Below are 19389 nucleotides of genomic sequence, written 5' to 3'. Positions count from 1 at the left end.
TAAAGTGCTGAGTTGTCTTTTTCCAGCCAAACGTAACTGCAAGTGAATAACATATGCAGACCGGAAGTCAATGATGAATGTAGTCACATACATATGTTAGTGCCCGTGAAAGAGCCACTTTTCAATTTAGACTTTGTTTTAAATTAGAATTTACATTTAGACTAGGTTCTTTGAAAAAGTAAAGACAAGGGGTCAGATTATCAGTCAGCCCCCATAATGGGGACCTTCTGTAACAGGGCAGGTGTGGTTTCCCCTTCTGTAGGGGATTCCTGTCTACAGGGGACCCCAAAGTGGTGTAAAGCTGCATACCTGGCTCTATGCACGCAGTGCACAGAAAGTAGAAAGGGGCCTGGGCAGAACATTCTGTGCATTAATGATCCCTGGCCAATGGAACAATACCTAATGCCCTCCTACTCTTACTTGCTCTTGAGGCCAAAATGAACTGATGCCAAAGTTCTGAAAAGTCTTATTCACTCTGCACTGACCTTCTGCCATATGACCTGTTGAATTTGACAGCAAGCTGTGCATCTCAAACATCATCCACTACCATTATTGTCAGATAATGCTGCCAGTGTCCTCCTGCCATAAAACTTGCAGACCTTGCGCCTACATTTGCCCTCCGACAGATGTTCTCATGGAAGGTCATTGTGTGACAATCTATTTGCTTCATTTACATACCTTTTCTGATTTTATTGGTAGCTACAGAGATTTGCTTTTGCTAGCATCTTTCTCTGATCAGTTACAATGATTCTTTATTCAGCCAGGGATGTGACTGTAAAACAAAGTAGTCACTGTGAAAGGGCATTTGCATCACTTTCTCCCTGCAAACCTTTTCTAGGTGCTGGCATGGAGCCTAAAGAAATGATATACACTTTTACTATTAGCTGTACAATTAAAAATACAAGTGATCAGCCTTAGATAATAAAACCTTTTCAGCGTGCCATTTCTGCAGAAATTTGTATTTAGGTCTTTTTGTATTTAGGTCTATTTAGGTCCATATGTTCAAGCAGAAGCAAACTTCATACGAAGTCAATGGGACTTTTGGGAGGAAAAGGAATCCAGGGATCAGGCCCATTGTCTATATTCTCACATCTGGTCTATACTTAAAACTTAGATCAATATAGCTAGAGCACACAGGAGTGTGAAAAGTCCACAGTCCTGAGCACTATGGCTGTGCTGACCTAACTTCTAGGGTAGATGCTACTAAGTCAATGGAAGAATGCATCTGTCAATCTAACACTGCTCAGGTGGTAGAGTTCCTTCAGCTACAGAAAACCCCTTATTTTGCTATAGTCTGTCTACTACAGGCTTATAGTGACAGCTACAGCACTGTAGGTGTACTGCTATAGCACCTATAGTGTAGACATTGCCTCACTCTGGTATAATTATCATGCATCTGGGATGAGAGATTTTATTAATATACTTTGTGTAAGGGTCAAGAAGAAATCCTAAAAGAAATCCTCTTAATTGACACTATTATGTTTTCTCTTAACTGAATGTTCCCACTGAGTGGATCCAAATGAAGTTAAAAATGTTGATTACATTTAGTTCTAATTCAAGGTTCTGTAATACTAAACTTTAATTTAGCAATTATGTCTAATCAGTAGAATAACACAGAGCTCTCTTACAATCAATCCTGTCCACTTTATAACAGCACCACTATTTATGTATTTATTTATTATGAGTAATTTCTATTTGATTACATATAGTATCATTATTCATAGAAGCAATCAGAATACTTTATACTCACATTTTGATCACTGAATTTAATATTTCTGTATTAGTATCTTTGTAGCAATTTATAACTGAAAAATTGATCTTGGATCATAAAAAGCTCCCTATTAGTCTGTGGAATAGTATCCCCAAGAAAGAGGTAAAAACCTAATTCCTGGAAACACTACAAATTAGATTGGATAAAGAGAGATTTACAGCAGTGTTTCTCAAACTGGGGGCTCTCCAAGGGAATTCCAGGGGGTCCGTGGGCCCTGCTGATAAACTCCTTCCCCTTCACAGCTGTTCTGTGGTATGCAGGAGGCACTGGGCGGGAGGGGGAGGAACGGGGATGGAGCGCACTCGGGAGAGGGGGCAGAAACAAGTCCAGGACTGTGGCCCCGCTGGTCAACTCCTCCCCATCCCTCCCAGAGCCTCCTGCATGCCAGAAAACAGATGTTCTGTGGCATACAGGAGGCACTGGGAGGGAGGGCAAGGAATCAAGTCTGAGGCTGCCAGGCCTGCTGATCAACTCCTCTTTCTCCCTCCCAGTGCCTCCTGCATGCCAGGGAATGGCTGTTCAGCAGCCTGCAGGATGGGCTAGGAGGGAAGGGAGGACCAGAGATAGGGTGTGCTCAGGAAAGAGGTAGGAAAGAGGAGGTGAAGGGGCCCTGCTTTGGGGGAAGGAGTGGAGTGGGAGCAGAGCCCGAGGCTGAGTGGGGAACTTGGGGGTCCGCGAAAAATTTAAATCAAAATGGGGGTCCTTGGGTTGCTAAAATTTGAGAACTGCTGATTTACAGTGTGGGGGGTGGGGTGGGGGGGAATCCTGCATTAGCAAGAAAGGCCTACATTACCAAATAAGCCTTTACCATTTCTTGTTTAGGCCCCGAAATCAGCAGAGCATTTAAGTACATATTTAACATTAAACATGTGCTTGAAGTCATTGGGCCTGTTTCCCATTTACCCTAAGGCATCTTTATACTATGCATTACATTATATGGTCTTATGTATTGCCAGAGTGGTATAAGGGGGCTGTACTGCAAATAAGAAGAAGCTTGTTGACTTCCATGGGACTTTAAACACATGCTTAAGTCCTTTGCTGAACTGGGCTTCAAATGTTAGAGCTTTATTGTACCTTATAGCACTGCCCCATGGAGAAGGTGGTGCAGGACTGCACCACCTCAGTGGGAACAGCAGGTCCAGATTGCCTCTAGAGTTCCCCAACACACCAGGGCTGCATGCCCAGAAGATGCTGCCCTTGCTACCTTCTGTGGCTGGCTAGCTCTGTAAGCCAGTGTGAGTTTAAGGGGTGGAATGAGGCTTGACCTTTCTGTGCCCCTTTTGGGATGACTGGTGTTTCAAGAGATGCTATTATGGAACAGTCCCTCTGCATATTTTTGACTGACTCCTGCATCGGAGGTGCGTACAGAAGGAAGGGTCCTTGTAAGGCTGCTATTCACCCACCCAAAGCTTAGCCAAAGTCTGATCCATACTATATAATTTTCAACAGTATGCTGTCAAAGAAACTACACAAAAACTGAAAGGCCAATAAAATATCTCCATGATAGGAACTATGAAAGCAAAACTGTTTTCTTTTTCTGTTTCTCTTTGCATCTCTTCTTTCTTATCTGTCTAGCAAGTATTACACTAAATATAAATGATGGTACTTTAATATTTAAAAATAAGTTTAGTGCCTATATAACTGCAACATGGTTTACTAGAAATATTATGGCACAAAATGTGCAGTTTAAAATCACAGAAGCATTTCTTTAGTATAATACTGACAACTGAAACATCACCTTTAACATGTTCATGTTGGTAATTTAACTGTATTGCCTTTTAGGATACAAATGCTTATATTACTCTGCCAGCATGAGTTGCACCTGGCATCTATTATGTATTTCCTGTAGGGGAGAGTGTCTTGGTAAATTGTATGCCAAGGATATGAAATACTGTAATATCTTTGTACTTTTATAGTAATATTTAAAACTGTCAGAGCATTTTTGTGGAATACCCACTGAGTTAGAGAATATGTCTGAAATAAATAATATTTTAGAATAGTTTTAGGTTTTGACTCTCTGGCTTTTTTAAATCACAAATGCAAAGCAGGATTCTTACAAGAGAGTCAGAATGATTCAATTGTTTTCATAGTTGTTAGAGTGTTTCTTACAAATACATTGTTATTTTCAACTACCACTAACCACAGGTGTGTTAACATTTTTGTTCTGTGCTCCCTGGTATTTGAGGTATATTTTTAATAATGGTTTTGTATTCTTTCAGATTGACTTTAATATTGTCCTGTCCAATGGATCTCAAAAACTTCCCAATGGATGTGCAAACATGTATAATGCAGCTGGAAAGTTGTAAGTGTGAACAAAGTATTCTTCTGCGAATAACAGTGTAAAGATGACAATACATGCTGGGATAGAAAAGGTGGTAATGTAGAGAATTTGACATTTTCCAAAATAAGTATGCTTTGGAAGTATTCTGTACAATTATGGCCTTCCCATACAATATACAGCACTTTTAATGCTGTTTGAATGCAAGAAACTTCTTAAGGGCCAGAATCTGCCATCCTTACATTGAGTAGTAGTAGTATGCAGATAGTAAATTACTTCTCAGAATGAGTAAGGGTGGCAGATTCTGGTCCATAGGTTGTAAAGTTATATTTATTTTGAGAGTTTTGTGAGTATTTGGTTCCACAATTCTAAAAGTCACAGATTATGAGCTTTGGTGAGTACTTCCATCTTAAATTCAGCCTGATTTCAGGGGCGTGCATTTCAGTATCAATAGTATTCAGTTTTTAGCATGCCTATGCAGTATTTTTTCCTAGAATTCTGTTCATTTTTTTAAAAAATGTAATACTGTATGTTGGAATAAATTCTCATTTCTATTACACAAACGTCAGTAACATCAGAATATGTTCACTAAGAGCCCTTTCTAAAGTCTTCATTCAGAATTGGCAGGGAAAGGATGGTACTCCAACAAAATAAAGTGAGAGATTAGTTTACACATTCTGTAAATACCCTGAAATCCAGGGGAATCCAGAAGGAAAACAGTCAAGAGTCATCCATACAAAGACCCTGCTCCTCTGATCTGGCCCAGCTCTGTAGCTCTACAATATCCCCATTAGATTCCCGTGTCTCTGGCTTCCTTTGGGACCATCCTAAAAGAGGGATTTTCCCAACATAGAGGAGAGAGTTGTGGAAAGGAAATACATCCTTTGGCTGTATTTATGGTGGAATCTCCACTTGGCAAAGATAGGATGATATGTATCCCCCAGGTACTACACTCCTCAGTCCATCCAACTTTTCAACCCACATAACTCTTTGAATCCATGGAACACCTTGTCTGGGATCCATGGAAAAGGCAGCATATTGAGCCGTCTCTGTAAGGGTGGCAGAGATCTACATATGGAAGAGACCATCCACGTAGAGATCAGTTGAACATAAATATGCCCCTTGATCTTTACCAAGTCAAAACTTCTTCTGACATCAAAGGACTGTATAATGAAGATTTACTGATAGACTCAATGGAATTTGTACCAGATAACCAGCTTGCCATTTAATGTAGCCAACAAAAAACAGTAGAGAAAGAAAGGCCTAATAGTATTAGGTTCTTCAACTTCAAGCATTAAAATATGTACAAAAAGTGAAGCTTTAACACAAACACAGCATTTATGATGTTCAATTCCACACTGGAAAAAGTAAGCCTATTAGTCTAAGTAATTTATAGGCTATTGTTAGGCCTCTATTTGAGTATGTCTGTTTCCTTAATTGGAAAAAGATTTAAGACTTCAGATTAAAGGAATAGTTCAGTTGAAGTATTTCTGAGTTAGAGAATAATCATCACTCATGTGAAACAAAAACGATGCTTGATAACTCAATTCCCCATATGCTATGCATAATATCTATCTATCTATCTCAAAATGCTCATTGACACAAAATGCAAGATAAATATGTAGGAGCATTATTTCTTTCCACAATCTAAACTATGCCCGTGCTATTTTTTTTAAACATAATTAAGGCCCAGATGACTCCCCCATTGATGCATAAATGTAGGGGAGCCTCTGTTCACAAAACTCTTCCAGCTGTGAGAAAAAGGTGCTTAGTCACCTCCACAGAACCATTCCCCCATTCGGCTCTGGTACCTGCAGAGCTACCCTAAGGTCCTGGGATCTGAGGTAGTGGAGAGACACAGGACACCCACACAGATGGTTTGGACCTCCCCTAGTCTCTGCTGTGTTTAGCGATGGCCTTTTCTGCAAAGGGAACAAACCCAATACTTACTATGGGATAATGTGGATGTGATGTCTGGAAGAGAGTTCATCCCTCACATCCCTTTCCTGAAGGTGTTTCTACAAGAGAGGATGATGTGTATAAAGAGAGCCTTCACTGATGAGAAATGAGTCAGTTAAGAATTGCGTGAAAATTAGTGATACACGAAGACAGAAATATTTAGCATAAATATAAACATATATCTTATATATATGTTTGCTTTATATTTTTAGTATTGGAATTAAAATGTTCATATGTAAAAGTATTAATGAGATTCCTGTATCTAGAATGTGCATACTGGATTATTTAGAATATTAAGACAGAGAAGCAGAACAGATGCCTAACTTGATGGATGAGATTCTTACAGTGTTTCAGAACTATGCATACCTTGAAAGGTTGAAAGAGGTATTATTTATTTATTTATTGGAACAGGGAGAAGGAGTCAGAAAGGTGAATAAACATCACTGGGAGGTGATTCAGCAGCACCAAATCTGTCAAAATTATTTACTGTATGATTTTATTGTAGACTTTTAAAAAACAAATTGCAAGGTGGTTTTGAAAGTTAGTCCTGCCTTTCATTACAGTGGGTGGATGGTAATATTGTCAAGTGGTCTCTGAATGTCAGATTAGTGGCTGAGTCTAACAGGAATTTTCCTGACAAAAAATGGAATGGCAACCTTAGTTACTTGTTCCAAAGGTCAAGGCACTTTAGGTCATACTGCACAATCAGTATTTACACAGAACTTTTCATTGAGCACAATGGGAAATCTTTTTAATAAGTGATGCCATGATCTGGCTTTTTATAACTAAGTGTAACTACAGCAAAGGTTACCAGGAGGCAATTATGTTGGAGTGCATACATATGCCAAGTACATTTGCTCTATACAGTAATGTTTCCACAAAGCAAACAAAAATCATATTTCACTGAACAAACAGAAGATATGGTTTACAACCTCTTTTTGCATTCAGGAAGTTCTGAGCTTTAACATGCAATCTTGAAACATTTACTTGATTTAAAAATTTCATAAAACCTTTCTATGTTTTTCCTCTCTTTTGACCATAGTAAGCATAGATAATACAGCATCTGAACATTCTTATGCAATAGAATCTGCTTTGTTTTATAGAAACCTTGCAGGAGTTCACAAATTCTCACAAACTGCACCTCAAGGAACTAACAAACACTTATTAGTTGAATAGCACTATAGATGTTCTAATTTCCAGCAGAACATTTTGCACTGAAGTCTTCATGTTAATCATCCATTTCAGTGGGATTAAATCCCCTGTTGTATAATCATGTGGCAAACACAGATGATATTCACAAAGGTAAAGAGTATACAAAAATACAAATGATTTTTTCTGTTGTAAATACACAGCCGTCCAGTCACACCAATAAATGGTCTATAACCTTATTCAAAAATGGATAGGTTGTCATAGCTCTTACTTGATTGCACAAGGAGGTCAGGGGACATATCCCTAATGATCCCCCCCCCACACACACACACTTGTTCCCCTGCTTTGCCCTGACCTGATTGTGACTCCAGATGTAGGCAGAAGAGTAGGGGATCCCACTGCAGTCAAGTGAGCTGGGATGGGGAAGAGAAATTTGGGGTGGGGAGAAGCCTTGGCTCCACCCACCTGTCTGACAGCCAGTGTAGCTGGCTCGGATTTTCAGGAAGTAAACTGCTCCAAGAAAAGATATGAAGTAACTTAATCCCCACCAAGAGCAAGGGATGAGCAGAAGAAGCATTCTCATAATTCATTCGCTGAGATGCTCCTTCAGTTAAGACAGACTGACAAGTTACGATATGTCGAAGCATTGTTGTCATAAACAGATGGTTAAGGGTTAATGCCTCTTTTACCTGTAAAGGGTTAAAAAGTTCACCTAGCCTAGCTAACATCTGACCAGAGGAACCAATGGGGGAACAAGATGTTTCAAAAGGAAGGAGGGAAGCTTTTCCTTTGTTGAGAGTTTCAGTTTCAGCGGGAGTGAAAAAGATCAAGGAACCAGCCTCTTATCAGAGTAGTAAGTTTTAGAAAGGAATAAACAGGTTTATGTTTATTTCTTTGTAACCTGTCTTATGCAATTAGAGGTAGAATCAAATTAGGTATTTTTTGTGTAACTAAATTTGTGCCCAGGGGAACATCCTCTGTGTTTTGAATCTGTTTGTGAGAGTAGCTGGTATGCTAATCTCTCCCAGAGGCTTTTCTTTTACCTTTCTTTTCTTTAATTAAAAGTCTTTTTCTTAATACCTGATTGATTTTTACTTGTTTTTAGATCCAAAGGGATTGGATCTGGACTCACCAGGGATTGGTGGGAGAAAGGAGGGAGGATGGTTAATTTCTCCTTGTTTTAAGATCCAAAGGATTGGATCTGGACTCACCAGGGAATTGGTGAAGGAGTCTCTCAAGGCCACCCAGGGAGGGGAAGGTTTTGAGGGGAATGGGCGTGATCCAGACACTGAAAATTCTGGATAGTGGCAGTGATACCAGATCTAAGCTAGTAATTAAGCTTAGAAGTGTTCATGCAGGTCCCCACATCTGTACCCTAAAGTTCAGAGTAGGGAAGGAACCTTGACAATTGTAAATAATACATTCACTATCATTCCACAGAAAATCAAAACAGTAGCACATAAATGAATTAGCATGGATTCTGGAGGTCCTCATTCCATCTGTGGTACCCCCAAATATCTAAAAAGAAATATGACCCAGTTCATCTGTACATTGAATTTAACCACCTCCTTTACCAACAATATGCCTTTGTTCTTTTCCTCTTTAATAAAGGACTTTTAGTGGGCTTACTAGATGGCCTCTTTATAAACTCAAAATATACAGAAGACTTTGATTTTTCTGTAAATATTTAATGAGGACAAAGCTGGAACAATCAGGGTTATTTTCTTATACAAATAACCAGAAATGGTTTTGGACAATTGTTTTTTCATCTACTTATTTTCACCTCCATCAAGGTTGAGCCTGCAAATCTTACTCATTTGAGTAGTGCTGATGCTTGAGTAGTCCTGTTTAAGTCAATGAGACTGATTCCATAAGGATTACCCACCTGAGCAAAGATTTCAGGGCTCATAGCTATTTATAACAGCAAGCTGCAATATGTATAACTCATTTCTTACTGGAATCTCTCAAGTACAAATGAGCATGTTGTGAAATAATGCTACTGCTTAGTAGCAGAATCTCTATCACTGCTGCTGTGTTTCCCCTGCGTGGAGGGCTCTAAGTGCAGCACTTGTTACAACTTTTCTCCCCAAACCATTCCTTGGTGACATGCTCAGTCTTCAGCAGCTCTTCAAACAGTATTCCCAAGGTCTCTGCAACCCCTTGGTTCTACAGCTGTGGTATCGAGAGAGTGACATACATTATTTATATCACTAGGCGGTGTAGGACTTTATGGCAAATATTTCTGCAATTTTTTAAGAATGGCTTTTACCATACTTTTACTGAAAAATAGTTTTCTTTATCCTTACCAACTAAAATGAACTGGTTGAGGCTCCCCTCCATCTCCCTGAAGCAAGACCAGATATCTTTTTAAAAGACCTGCTATAGCTCAAATAGAAATGATGGGCTTGATGCTGGAATTACTGAGTGAGACTCTAAAGCCTGTGTTATGTAGGAGGTCAGACTGGATGATTAAAATGGTTCCTTCTGACCTCAAATTCTATGAATCTATATATTAAAAAGGAGGAAAATAAATGAATTATAACTATAGTATGAAAAGAACAGTGTTCATGCCAAGGCAGCTCAAGAGCCTCTCTGTTAATTTTATTTCTGTTCTATTTGAACAATATATAGAATAATGGTAGCTAGAAACATATCTTATTCTTGTGGCATCTTTCCTCAGCACAATATTTTCCCCTTAATAGAGCTTCTTGTGTCTCTCCCTCGTTAAATTTATCTTATATTGTACTTCCCTGAATTCCATTTATTCATGGATTAATGTTGGGTTTTTTTGGCAGGGGAGGGGAAGACACCTTGCTTAGATTGTTTTATGAATTTCTGTGAACTGTAATATTCCTAGAACCTTAAGCAATAACTAAAGGAAGCTAAGTATCATGAGGTAGCCATGTTAGTCTGTATTCACAAAAAAAATGAGGAGTCTGGTGACACCTTAAAGACTAACAGATTTATCTGGCATAATTTTACCCACAAAAGCTTATGCCCAAATAAATCTGTTAGTCTTTAAGGTGCCACTGGACTCCTCATTGTTTTTAAAGGAAGGTACTGGCTCAGGTAAAGAATAGGGGCCTGTAACAATGAAGCAATTGAGCATTGAAACACAATTATATATAAGGAATGAAAATGCCTCCATTATCAGATTTTAATTGGTATATCCCTTAATGTTTAAATAATAATGTTTTCCCTTTTATAGCTCCTTAATTACTCAGTCTTATAGACAATGAAGGATAATCCAATCCACCATCTAAACTTTAGGGAAGATCCTTCCACTGAGATGTGTGCATGTCAGAGGATTCTCCTATGCAGACAATTCCACCTCCCCCACCCCCCCACACACCCCGGCACTGAAGAGTTCAACTGCTTAAACAGGATCTTTTCTTTCCTTCCTGGTGCCCCGTGGATCCAGACACCAGACAGGTGAAGACGACAGTTTGTACAGATGAGGATGGGAGCGGTCAGGCCAATGGCAGGCCTGGGAGGGGATGGAATGTGCATATTGTTTCTCCACCACCAGCCATAGAGAGCTGATAATCCATTCTGAGATTGCATTGTCTTTCCAATTGCACTCCCATCAGGAGCAACCATGCCCAGAGAAAAGGGCCACCATGGGGGCCAGAGCAGCTATGGAGGCACAGGATCTCCATGTGCCTGTATTATGCTATGGAGAAAACATTGACCCACCTTTCCTGTATATGACGATGGTGAGGAATTCCATCTCCATGAGAGAGATTTACTCCCTGTGATCGCCTTCTAAGTGTTTTCCTGTGAGAGGAGGAGAGCCAACTGTTGTGTTTTCGTCATAAGAAGAATTTGTAAAGAATGCTTCAGCTAGACATTTAAACACCAGGACTGCAGAGAGAAGAAAGCTCATAATCGTAGACCAGAAACTCCCATCCAGTGCAGAAAGGTCTCCCAAAAGGAAAAAAAGGTGTCACCAAATCCAGGGCTGGTTTTTGAGCCCATAAAGGCTCTTCCACATTAAACACCACACAGATGATGATCTGTAGGCATGGAATGGGTGTGTTACATTTTAGGCATGGGGGTTCTGAGCAAGAGAGCAACTTTGCTTATTGCTCCTCCAACCCCAACAACATATTCACATGGATTCAGCTGGAAACTATAAAGTCTGACCTCTTAAGGTAGGGGAGGACATAAGCAGAGCAGGAGACCATGGTGGCACAGCTCCAGAGGGAGACATTTGATCAGAATGGCTTAGAGGGCAGTGCGAAGGAGTAGGTATTCACAGAGATCCACGGGCTTGGTGCTTAATTTTCCTGTAGCTGGTCAGGCTCCATGGGACCTGTAGACTAACATTGTGATCTCAAACCATCTCCCATACCCAAAAGAAGAACATAATGGCGATGGCACAAGATTGTCCTCAGAAAGATTTTTCAATAACCTTTTCTCTTTATATGGATTTTTTTTGTGGTATTGGTGCATTTACTTAGCCCTCAGGGAGCTGCATAATTGACTATTTCATTTAAAAAAAGAAATGTAAATATAATAGACTTAAAGAAAGAATTACATATTTAACACTTTATTTAACACTTTATTTCTTAGGTTGAACCCTGACATATCAACATGTAAAATCCTTGGCCTGCTCCACTGATTCTACACTGGATCTCAGGTCAAAGTTCAAACATCTTCCATATCTTTAGCTTTAGGAATTATAAGCTATAGGAAAAGTCTCATTCTTTCCTCTCTCCTGCAAGCACATTATTGGGTTGCCTTGCAGGAGAATAGTAAAAATCACAATAGTCAAAATAATGGTATTTCTTACCTCAGCTGGATGCCTTGAGGATTGTTTGGATTCAGTCATCAAACCACGTTTACTCTTGAACATGAGCCTTAAATAGTCATCATAAAAATAATGACAGAAGAACTCAAATAAGTCATTGTGACTAGGAGAACTGGAAGGCAAATATTTAGTCAAGCAGAACTTTTCTGTAAGGAAACACTGGAGATCTTTGGGTTGTTTAAGACCAGCTGTGTGTTTGTTAATAAAAAGGAAAGGAGTAGATTTTTATGAAGGTAGTGGCCAACATTAGGAGATGGTAAAAATCATGTCTTGCTCCAGTAAAATATATCTGGTGAAATCTCTACCAAAAGAATTAATACTCAACCACTCCAGATTAATTTACTTAGGTGGCTCTTCTGTGTGCGGGAAGCCTATTACAGGGGATGTTACAAGGAAAACATCTAGCAGAGGAGCCCCCTGTTGCAGAAAAGGGGATAGCATAATGGAAAAAAAACATGGGCAGTTCGGAGTCAGCGAATCTCCAAGGAGCTGCAGTTTATGGAGAAATAAGCATTTGTGTATCCTCCATGGGGTCATCTCCCAACTACCCTGTGAAAGGATGTGTAGTAAACTCTGAAATGAAATTTGGAGTTGCCTTTCCAGTATCTGGGAGTAGCCTGCATAGGGGACAATAGGGTTTAAACTGCCTAAAATGAACTAATTAACTAAAAATAAGTTACCAGACAGATCTAGCTGGTGTAAATTAGTTTAGCTCCATTAAGATTTATAGAGCTGTGCTAATTTATGCTGGCCAGGGACTGGCTATTTATTTGTACATTTCCCCCCTATTTAACATACTTTCAAGCTAAATTAAGATGACATGTTATAGAAAAAAGGAAAATATGGCCCACTCTTTCCTTTTACATTTTGGTTTTCTATCAGGAAGCTGATATTTTAGAACTAGATTGTAGCATTTAGCCACAGCCCTAAGCAGGCAACAATGCAGAGCCACGCTATCTGAGAGGTCACTTGGGGAGATCACACATTGCACCATCCATTGGGTTGTAGCATTTTGCTCCCCTCTCTGAAGCTGGCTAGTTGCTTCGACTGGTGCTGCAGGGGAAGAAAAACCACAGACTCACCTTTCCAATCCCTTTTGGGGATTTGCATCAAAGAGCACTAGGGTGACCAGACAGCAAGTGTGAAAAATCGGAACAGAGAGTGGGGGGTAATAGGAGCCTATATAAGAAAAAGACCCAAAAATCAGCACTGTTCCTATAAAATCGGGACATCTGGTCATCCTAAAAAGCACACAGAGGGAGCAATCACCACTTGTGTGCTGTAACAAGCAGAATATTTCCAGGAGGCGGCACCTCTGACATAGTGACAGTTTCTATGCTCTTTGTAAAGATAAAAGCATGTGTTATTTCCCCCTTCACTGCTCCATTGCTTCTACATTGGAACCCAGGTCATATGGGGGAAATAGTGGGAGCTATGGCCTCACTGCTGATAACCATGCTGTGACTTTCCCTTTAGTGTTCCAGGAGTGCAAGGGCTGGGATTATAGCATTACAGACAGAGGGGTCAGCTTTAATTTTGAACCAAACACACAAAATAATACCATTTTATTGGCTTGCCTTTCCATTCAGTTTGATGACTACACTGCATAGGCTTTGTATTACCAGTACTTTTTAATAATAATAAATTCATCCTCCTGGAAGGTATATAGAGTTGCTTGCATTAAAAAAAATCAACACACAAAAATGTGAATTATGCCTTTTTGTTCTTTCAAAGGCAAAATTCTCCTCTGAGTCATGTTGTAGGTTTTTTGCTTGTTTTGTTTTTTTGGGTGGTTGGATTTTTTGTTATTTTTACCACAGTCTGAATGGCTGTTGTGTGTCCTGCCTTTTACCCACTTGCAGACATCCCAGGGATATCAATGGGAGTTCTTCATGAACTTTATATAGCTCAACACACTAAGGAGAATTTTGCCCTTAATTTGGGTATTTTGAATGGAACACCTCTGACTTTTAAAATCACAACCTGAAGCACTTGTAGCTATTTGAGGCTCTTTCATTTATTCAGTGTCAGAATAAGTAAAAGCATTTGCTAACTATGGCATCATCCATGAAGCTAGACTTTAAAAGTTTTACTATGAACATGTTAAGGATGTTTTTTTCAAGAAAGAGACTTAGGAAAACTTTAGTTATGCAGAATAAAGCAGTGTGTTCAGTCACTTAAACAGAGTGGGGGGGAAAGACTATGAGGAAAACTTATTTATGATAATCCTAAAGAAAAGAACTGACTGACTTGTTAAATTAAGCACTTGTATTACGACAATTAAGCTAGCAGCACTCTGTGCTTGCTTAAATATTTAAAATGTTACGTTAAAATGGCATGCATCTCCCTCACACACAAAGAAGTCTGCTTTCCCCTCAGTCACACATGCAACTGAGACACATTGTTAGATATTTGTAGGGTGTTAACACATACTAAACTTCCTCTGACTGTAGCCTGAACAGATATTCTTTATGTAGCTTGCTGTAAATAATTCCCAGAAGGCTTTACGTGACTCTCATTGTGGAAGTATCTGTAACTTTTAGAATAAAAGTAGTTACTACTTTTTAACTTTTGTGATTACTGTATAGGAGAGGTAAGAAATTGAAATTATATTAAAGTATTTCTGATGTAGTAATTGGGAAAATATTAAATTCATTTTAGCTTTTAACCAGTAAAAGTTATTATATAGAGTAATCCCATTTGGAAGCATATATTATGGTGAAGAGAGACAAGCATGATATTGTTGCCCCTTTGGCCCGAGGGGCTAGCCAATATTCACGGCATTACAGGTTAGTAGGAAAAAATGTTAATATGAATCAGGTATTTCTTTGGTGTAATCATGTTTATTTGCAAAGAACATACACAATGTCCTGTTTCCCTGAGCACAGTAGAAACAAACAGCCTGCAGTTTCCTTGCTCCAGAATCCCCCTGTGCCCCTCCAGAGAGCTCTGTACCCAAGAAGCTCCATATCTCAGCCTCCTCTCAAGATTTCTTCTCCAGGCTCTCTCCTCATAACACCCACAGCCTGTAAACCATGCACAGAGTCCCTGCATTTTCAGTCAGGGAAATCTCTGTTAAACTGCCTGGAATAGTTCTACTCAGGTCTAGCAATGTGGGATAAGGAATAGCCTCCATTGTTTCCATCTGTCTCACTACATAAAGGGGCTTAATTATTTCTTCCTTTGAGTTTGAAAGAATGCTTTAGCAAGGTCTGTGATTGTCTTTGGATCAAAGATTTACTTAATTAGAATCTTCCAGGATAACAAATGTATTTGAGTTACTTCCTGATGTTTCTTAAGACCAACAATAAATATATTTGTCAAATTGTCACACTAAAAAAGGAAGCAAAGATATCCTGTTGACACAGTGGCAGGATATCTTGCTGCAGTACAGGAGAAGCAGATACATGTGCAGTTTGCAGATCTGTGTCCTGCAAAGCTGGAATAAAAGAACATGGAGATAGCAATGGAAGTAGCATGCTTAGTCTCCATAAAGAATGAGGATACCAGGTACTTAGGCACTGCTCTAAAACCCACTGAAGTCTAAGGAAAAACTCCTATTGATTTGAGAGGGATTTGGATCTGGCTCTTACTGTACTCTGCAGATAGTCTATACCAATAGTATGCTCTCCAGAAGACAGTTGTTCAACTTGTCTACCCAGTCACAAATAAGATGGTGTCTTAGAAGCTATAAGAGAACTAAGTCATGTAACTAGTCAAGGGTTGGGGGTGGAGATTTCCCTAGGGGAAGGGAGTTACACTCAAAATTCATCCCTGCATCAGTTGCCATTTTTAAAAAAAAGTGCATGAAAGGGAGAATGGAAACCCAATGTATTTTTGGCCAGATATCAATGTGGGAGATAATGTTGTTGAGACAAGCATTAATGCTAATGCAATTTTACCCTTTCTGGAGAAGGTAAAACAAATATAATATCATGACTCCTGGAGAAACTTTGCTGGCAGATATGACACTGAACCTGAAGAGCAATGCAGAAGAAGTGGCTCATTGCGGTGCCACCATGTTTGGGAAATAATTTCCTTGCAGATGCTCAGATGCCTGGGTTGTATCAACTTCCCGATCTGCATGTTTGTGTATCTTCGGGAACTTCTCAAGATCCCTTCTAGAGCTAGGTAAAACTAGGTTCTCATCCCTCACACGTTCTTGAGATTTCAGAAATTTTCCTTTTCTGGCTTGGGATAAATATGAGACCACCCCAGAATAGCCACTAGTCCAGTGGTTAAAGCATTCACAAGGGCACTATATAATTCAGATGATGATTTGAACGTGGGCCCCTGCTCCCCACTTCCCAGGCCAGCAGTGTCCTAGTCACTGTGCTGTTGGCTATCCTGGGGTCAGGGTTTCACTCTGTTTGTGTTTGTGTCTAAATAAAAATTTCAAAACAAAACTCCAAAATTACAGTCTCAGTGAGGACAAATCATAGATACAAAAAGAGATCAGCCATACCCACCCCACCCCATACTCTTTGTTTTCAAAAGTAAAAGGTCAATTTGATATCCTAGCCCCACCCCCATGTTGACCACCACTCCACCAAACTCATTTGGTTCTTTTTTCTCTGCCATTGCCAGCAATTCTATGAGTGCACAAATACTGTGGGCTAGAGGTTCAGGTGAGTTGTTCTGTGCCTAAAATCAGTCTGAACAGCAGCTTTGACACCGAGTATAAAACCTCTGCATTAAAAACTGCCATCTTATCAGAGAAAATATGCTGCAAATGTCTGACCTTCCTTATTGAGGAAGATGCCAAATCCTATGGTGCATGAAAACATTCAAGAGCCAGTTGTTCATAAGTCTCGCTGCACAACAGTGAGACTTGCAGCTTTGCGAGCATCAGCTCCTAGCTGTGGAAAATAAAGGAGTAGAATAATAAAATGTGTTCCATCGTCTCCTCTGATTCAGAGCAGGCTTCCTGGCAGCAGCCTTTATCTGTGTTTCCCTTGAAAGTTACCTCTGACATACCAAGTATCATGAAATATCAGCCGCTGTGAAGGGAACTCTTATTTCAAAGGTATAGCAATCACTCACTGAGACAATCTTCTGGACAATTCAGTAGTTCTGCCAAATGGTGTTCTGAAAAATATCCCTTAAGAACTCCTTGGCATAATGTTCTTCTTAACTATGAGCCACCAGACCGGAATGCTGTTGCCTGAATTTGCCAATAGTCAGAAGATACATCTTAATGCAAGTTGTATGCAAGAGGGACCCTGCTGTGCTGTTGCAGGAAAAAAAATGTTTTTTTACAGGCTGCATCCCTTTTCCCTCTATCTTCTACCCCATTCCTTTACCTGTGACATTTCCCACAAATACTCCAAAAGAAATGGCTATTTCCTATGTCACCACATGAACCCTATGAAAATTTTAAAAAACAAAAACACCATAATAAAAAAATCATCAGAGAATACCATCCTCTCCCTTTCTTTTAACTGGTATGTAGACTATGCATCTCTTCACTAGGTTACATTATTGCCCCAGAGCATCTGAAAAAACAACCCTGTCAATTTGACCTACTATTTTCTAGGGCTGGATATACACATGCCATGTAAATACAAAGACATAACAGGAATGTTTTACTTATCACCACTCTTTCTGCCAACATCAGGGTCTATCTCTCCCACTGAATCACCTTGATGTGGCTGGAGGCAAACCTCTTCTCCCAGTTCAACTCAGCAACTGAATCACCACAGAAGATTAGGCCTAGAATAGCTATAACCTCAGGGCTCATTATTTGCAACTCCTCCGGACGAGACAAAGAGCACCTCAAAATCCTCACCCACAGAGCCTCGCTCTTCACTACTCCAGCTGCTAAATGTTTAAGATGTCAAAAAGTCCGTATCTTTTGTACTGCCTGGAACCACTGTGACATCATCCATGGGTGAAAATAATCATTGACAGAGCAAAAGTCATCTCCCCCTTAATCCATACATTAAGACCTGACCCCCTGATATCACAGACTGCCCACAATAAAGGACCCAAAGAAAAAGAATATGGACTCAAAAATAATGGACTCAAAGGACAATCGTGCCTTACCCTAGTATGTATCTGTGTAGCCTCTATTCTTTACCCATTTACTAAAGGAATACATAGTGCATGAAATCTGTACAAAATCTGTAGCCAGTTAAGAATCTGTGAGGGAGTACCAGACTGAGACAGGACCAGTCATAAGTAAGGCAGTTTCACTCAATCAAAAGCTTTGGCCTGATGCAAGGCCAAAACATAACTGTGATGGGGTCTGCTTACCCCACACTACCTCAGACAGGGTTAATCCCATGGTATTGACAGCGGAAGTTCCGCCTCCCCGGCAAGACTGGGCATGCTCCAAGTGCTCTAGTAGTATAAAGGGAGGGAGACCAGCTCATTCTGGACTGGAGGTCACAGGAGAAGGACCTGCTTGGGAAGCTTTCACAGAGAGCCAGCTGCAGCCTCTGATTGCACCAGGAATTGAAGTCATCCATGGTTCACCTGCACCCCGGCGACTGGAGGAAACCCTGGAGATGACTGGCCCTGCCGAACACAGAGGACCCGGCATTGCATGGGAAACCCCAACATAGACTCTGGTAGGAAGTGACCCGGGATGGTGATGGAGTTGTACCTCCTCCCCTGGGGAAACTCAGTGTGTTTTGGTAGGACACTCCCTGCCCCCCTGCTGAGTCAGTGGAAAGCTGCTATGCCACTGTTAGGGCCCTGTGTCAGGACCCATTGGAGTCGGGCTGCCACACCCCTTAAGGGGCACACCAGTGCTATAGCCTCTGGCCATTAGGCCATGCTGTCCTGCACTGAAGGGCTGCTTTATGGACTGTGACCGATAGCCCATGCTGCCCTGACCCTAGGGGCATGGACTGTCACAATAACACTACCATTCTCACAGTCACCATGTTCACCCATTTTCAAATACTTCTCACAATTTACACAAGATCTGCCATAGTATGACTTTCAATTGCATTAGACTGACTGGGTTGCAATAATTTCCATGCTATTTTCCCCTACTTTTTGGCTTGAATGAAAGTCAAAATGTTATAATCCTTGTTCAAACGCGGAATAGGCCTCCAATTCCTGATAGCTGAAGTTCCTCTTTTTTTGGAAGAAAACAAACCAGCCAAACAACCAAACAACTCTTTCCTCAGCTTCTGACTTGGATGGTAACATAGATGGTAATACAACGATACCTCACACTAAAATAATAGAAACCAGTAATAATACCCTTCCCAGCACAGTTCTCATAGTGCTTAAGTATAAAACACTAACCCTGTACCATCATAAGTATCAGGCTCTATGAATCAAAGAAGGTCACCTTCTTGTTAACTGGTTCATTATTCTCAACAAGAGGGCCTCCTGAGTCCCCAGATCCTGATCCTAACTCTAATGGTTCCGTCTCATATTAATCAAACTCTATAACCTTTGCCT

At 40.2% G+C, this 19389-nt stretch overlaps 1 protein-coding gene across 1 annotated transcript in view; it reads left to right on the top strand.

Annotated features, from left to right (window-relative positions):
- The window catches only part of GLRA3 (glycine receptor alpha 3), a 140256-nt gene that overhangs the window by 79396 nt on the left and 41471 nt on the right, over positions 1 to 19389 (top strand). Inside the window, exon 5 of the mRNA XM_032780174.2 lies at positions 3991 to 4073. Within this exon, the coding sequence (XP_032636065.1) occupies positions 3991 to 4073 (83 nt within the window). The remainder of the gene's footprint in view (positions 1 to 3990; positions 4074 to 19389) is intronic.

This window comes from Chelonoidis abingdonii, chromosome 5, assembly GCF_003597395.2.
Source record: "Chelonoidis abingdonii isolate Lonesome George chromosome 5, CheloAbing_2.0, whole genome shotgun sequence".
NCBI lineage: Eukaryota > Metazoa > Chordata > Testudines > Testudinidae > Chelonoidis > Chelonoidis abingdonii.
The sequence above is the reverse complement of the archived record's forward strand: the minus strand, read 5'-3'. Positions and strand labels throughout refer to the sequence as shown.